Below are 3,124 nucleotides of genomic sequence, written 5' to 3' on the forward strand. Positions count from 1 at the left end.
GGCCGCCCAAGGAACATTAAATTATTTCCATTTTATTTACTGTAGTGTATTTCTCTCTGGTTTGTCCGACTTTCCAGGATGAGAGGTTAACCAGGAGCTGAGAGACGTCACCTAAAGCCGCACCAATACCGCGCATGCGCAAAATATCGTGATATCGGGGCGGTTTTAGGTGACGTCTGTAGCTGAGCGGCTGCAAGCGGCAGTGGCGTTGTAGCTTTGGTAAAGAGAAGGTGTGTATCGCTCTTCTCTCTGTTCACCGGTACTTTCTCATGTTTAACAGTGCTTGGTGTACGTGTATATTGTGTTTGCTCAAATTTAACCCACAAATTAGCAAAAATGAGTACGAAACAGACGTCGTTAGAAAGTTTCCTTGGGAAAAAGAAAAGGCCCAGTGCAGAGACAGAAGAAGGGCCTTCAACATCAAAGAAACATGTAACTTTTAACAGACAATACCATGAGCCCTACTTGAAATATGGATTTATCGGGACAGGTGATTCCAATCTAAAATATAAACAATCAACGTCCCCCCTCAGCGGGCCGCGGTAAAATTATCAAACGTTGACCTGTCCGCGGCGATAAAAAGGTTGTGGAGCACTGCCTTAAAAGTCCAACTCCTTTTTTTCCTTTTCTATTATATGGAAAATGGAGGAAATGTTTATCTTGCTTATGGCAGGTTAATTTATTCTGTTTCATGCATCAGCTGATTTCCCATCACTCAAGCACATAAAAATAACACAAAGGGTGTAAGGCTATAGCCGGGAGTTTGAGCTCTACTGCGCATGGTCCCAGCTTTCCGATTATTGGAAAACATGCACTAATGCGCACGCGACATAACAGACATGCTGACATGGCACACAGGAAGTGACATGTCTCCTGCCTGCCCATGACCGCTTCTTTTTCCTGGAACCTGCCTCTGCCTTTTCCCTCTGTACCGTGCTGAGCATCTGGCTTTGACCCCTGGCATGCTTGACTTCGCTCCAGTTCCTGCTGCCGACCACGCTGATCCCTCAGCTGTCTACCAGCCCTGTCTATCTTCCCAGGGAATCTTGTTGCTGGACTCTTGCCAGGCACCGAGCCTAAACACCTTGGCACCTGTGCTACTCTGTCTGCTCGCTCCCTGTTCCCACTTCCACGGGTGTAAAACAAGAGCTGCAAGGGAAGCCTCGTCATCCACATCAGTCCTGTACCAGGTATGTTATAAAGGGGAAGGATGGCTTTCTGTAAGAAAGACTGGTGTTGCTAAAACCTTATGACTTTTAATGCCGCCATTTTAAAAAAATATTAAAATTTATATACAAATACAATAGACATGTAAAATTAAAAAAAACACTGAAAACAGATAAATATTAATAATAATAATAAATCATAATAATAATATAAAATGCAGTAATGTCGTATAGAAATGGCTTACCTGGCTTTGTGTATGTAGTTCAAAATACTAGATATGGCAAAGTAAGAGATGCTGAGCACTCCTGATACCCCAAATGACAGAATTACAAGTCCGCACAGAACACATAGTAATGTTACTCCTCCCACTGCTATAACAATTCCTACAAAAAAGACAAAAATCAATCAAGTCCCACAAACACAATTGAGCTTTTCTTTGATCCCAAAAAATAAACAGAATGCAAAAAATTTTAAATATTGAATAACTTCCTGAACACATCAGGCCTTAATATAAGGAACATCCAAAGTTCAAACCTACTGTATTACAGATTCTAAGAAGTTATCTTTCACTGTTCTGGATGCAAGGTTCTGAAATCTAATTGGTAGCTGTGAGTTGCTGTACTTTACTTATCATAACTGCTCTTTTCACGGCATTATCAAGTAGAATATCATCCAACCATTGGTGCTGTGTTGCTGTAGAGAAATATACCATTAGATTGTAAGCCCTCACTGTCAGGGCCCACCTTACCGTCTTGAATTGTATTGTAATGTCTTCCTTATATTGTAAAGTGCTGCTCAAACTGTTGGCGCTATATAAATCCTCTATAATATTAATAATAATAATAATAGCAATACCATGACTTCATCAATTCCTGTAGCCATGCAGGGATTGAGGGAATTTACCCAAATGGACAAAACAGAGAGCACTTACCTCAAAATATTTTTTTGAGGTTTATTAAAGGACACAGGACTCATCACCAATGGGGTTAAACGGACACCTATAGGAGCATTTGGACACTGCCAAATATGCATCCGAATGTCCAAATTCACAAAATTTCATCTGAATTTGCATGCAGAAAAAAACAAAATGTATGTGTCTAGTGTGTGCTGGTAGCATTAATGATAACTTTAAAAAAACAGCAAAAGTAAAATATTGTAGTGCATACTATGATAGAGGTACCACAGTTTGCATGCACAGATATGCCCTCTGTGGTCCCTGGCAGAGTTGTTCAAACACAATTTCATACACTGCTGCATGGAGTATCAGTATACAATCAGCTCAGGGATTGGATTTGCTGTGAGCGGATATACCTATATACTCATGCGAGACAGCGATGTCATGACAATTTATCCCTGCTCTGTTCATTTGCTTTAGTAAATTGGGCCCTTACTGTTCATGACATTCAGCATAACATGTTTACTAAGCGTTACAATATACTTTATACTTGTAAAATTGTATATACTCTTCAAAAAAATCATATAGATAGGTCAATAGAACTTTGTGTGTTTAGTTATTCTTCCATACAGAGTCCGCTTTTGAACTGCCACTGCTATGAAGTTCCTCTGTCAATCTTCTCTCCCTGCTTTTCAAATCTACACTGTATAAGATGATTATTAAGATTATTTGAGCTTTGAATTTTCTATTTGCAGTGACATTCCCCTTAGGATTGCCAGTAGGATTGACAAGATGTTTCAACAAGTACAGTGGCATTGAAAGGAGATTGTTGATGGGACCATAAAATTATATTGTGGGCATTATTACAACCTGCACATTTATCTTTTCCTTATGTAATATGTCTCCCGAGTGCACAGTAAATCCAGTCAGAATTAATCTTTCAGCTAGTTGTCATGAGTTGAACATCAACCTTGTATTGTGTACCTCTTAACTATGCGCCAAGCCACTACCCTTAGCTAAATTATGGATTGATTCTGAGTAAAGTGCTTTCAAAACTAGGAG

General features: G+C 39.6%; 1 protein-coding gene across 1 annotated transcript in view; it reads right to left on the reverse strand.

Annotated features, from left to right (window-relative positions):
- TMEM159 (transmembrane protein 159) overlaps positions 1-3,124 on the reverse strand; it is a 59,894-nt gene that overhangs the window by 15,653 nt on the left and 41,117 nt on the right. Inside the window, exon 4 of the mRNA XM_018562298.1 lies at positions 1,412-1,550. Within this exon, the coding sequence (XP_018417800.1) occupies positions 1,412-1,550 (139 nt within the window). The remainder of the gene's footprint in view (positions 1-1,411; positions 1,551-3,124) is intronic.

The sequence above is a fragment of the Nanorana parkeri genome, unplaced genomic scaffold (assembly GCF_000935625.1).
Source record: "Nanorana parkeri isolate BGI_ZX_2015 unplaced genomic scaffold, ASM93562v1 scaffold570, whole genome shotgun sequence".
Lineage (NCBI taxonomy): Eukaryota > Metazoa > Chordata > Amphibia > Anura > Dicroglossidae > Nanorana > Nanorana parkeri.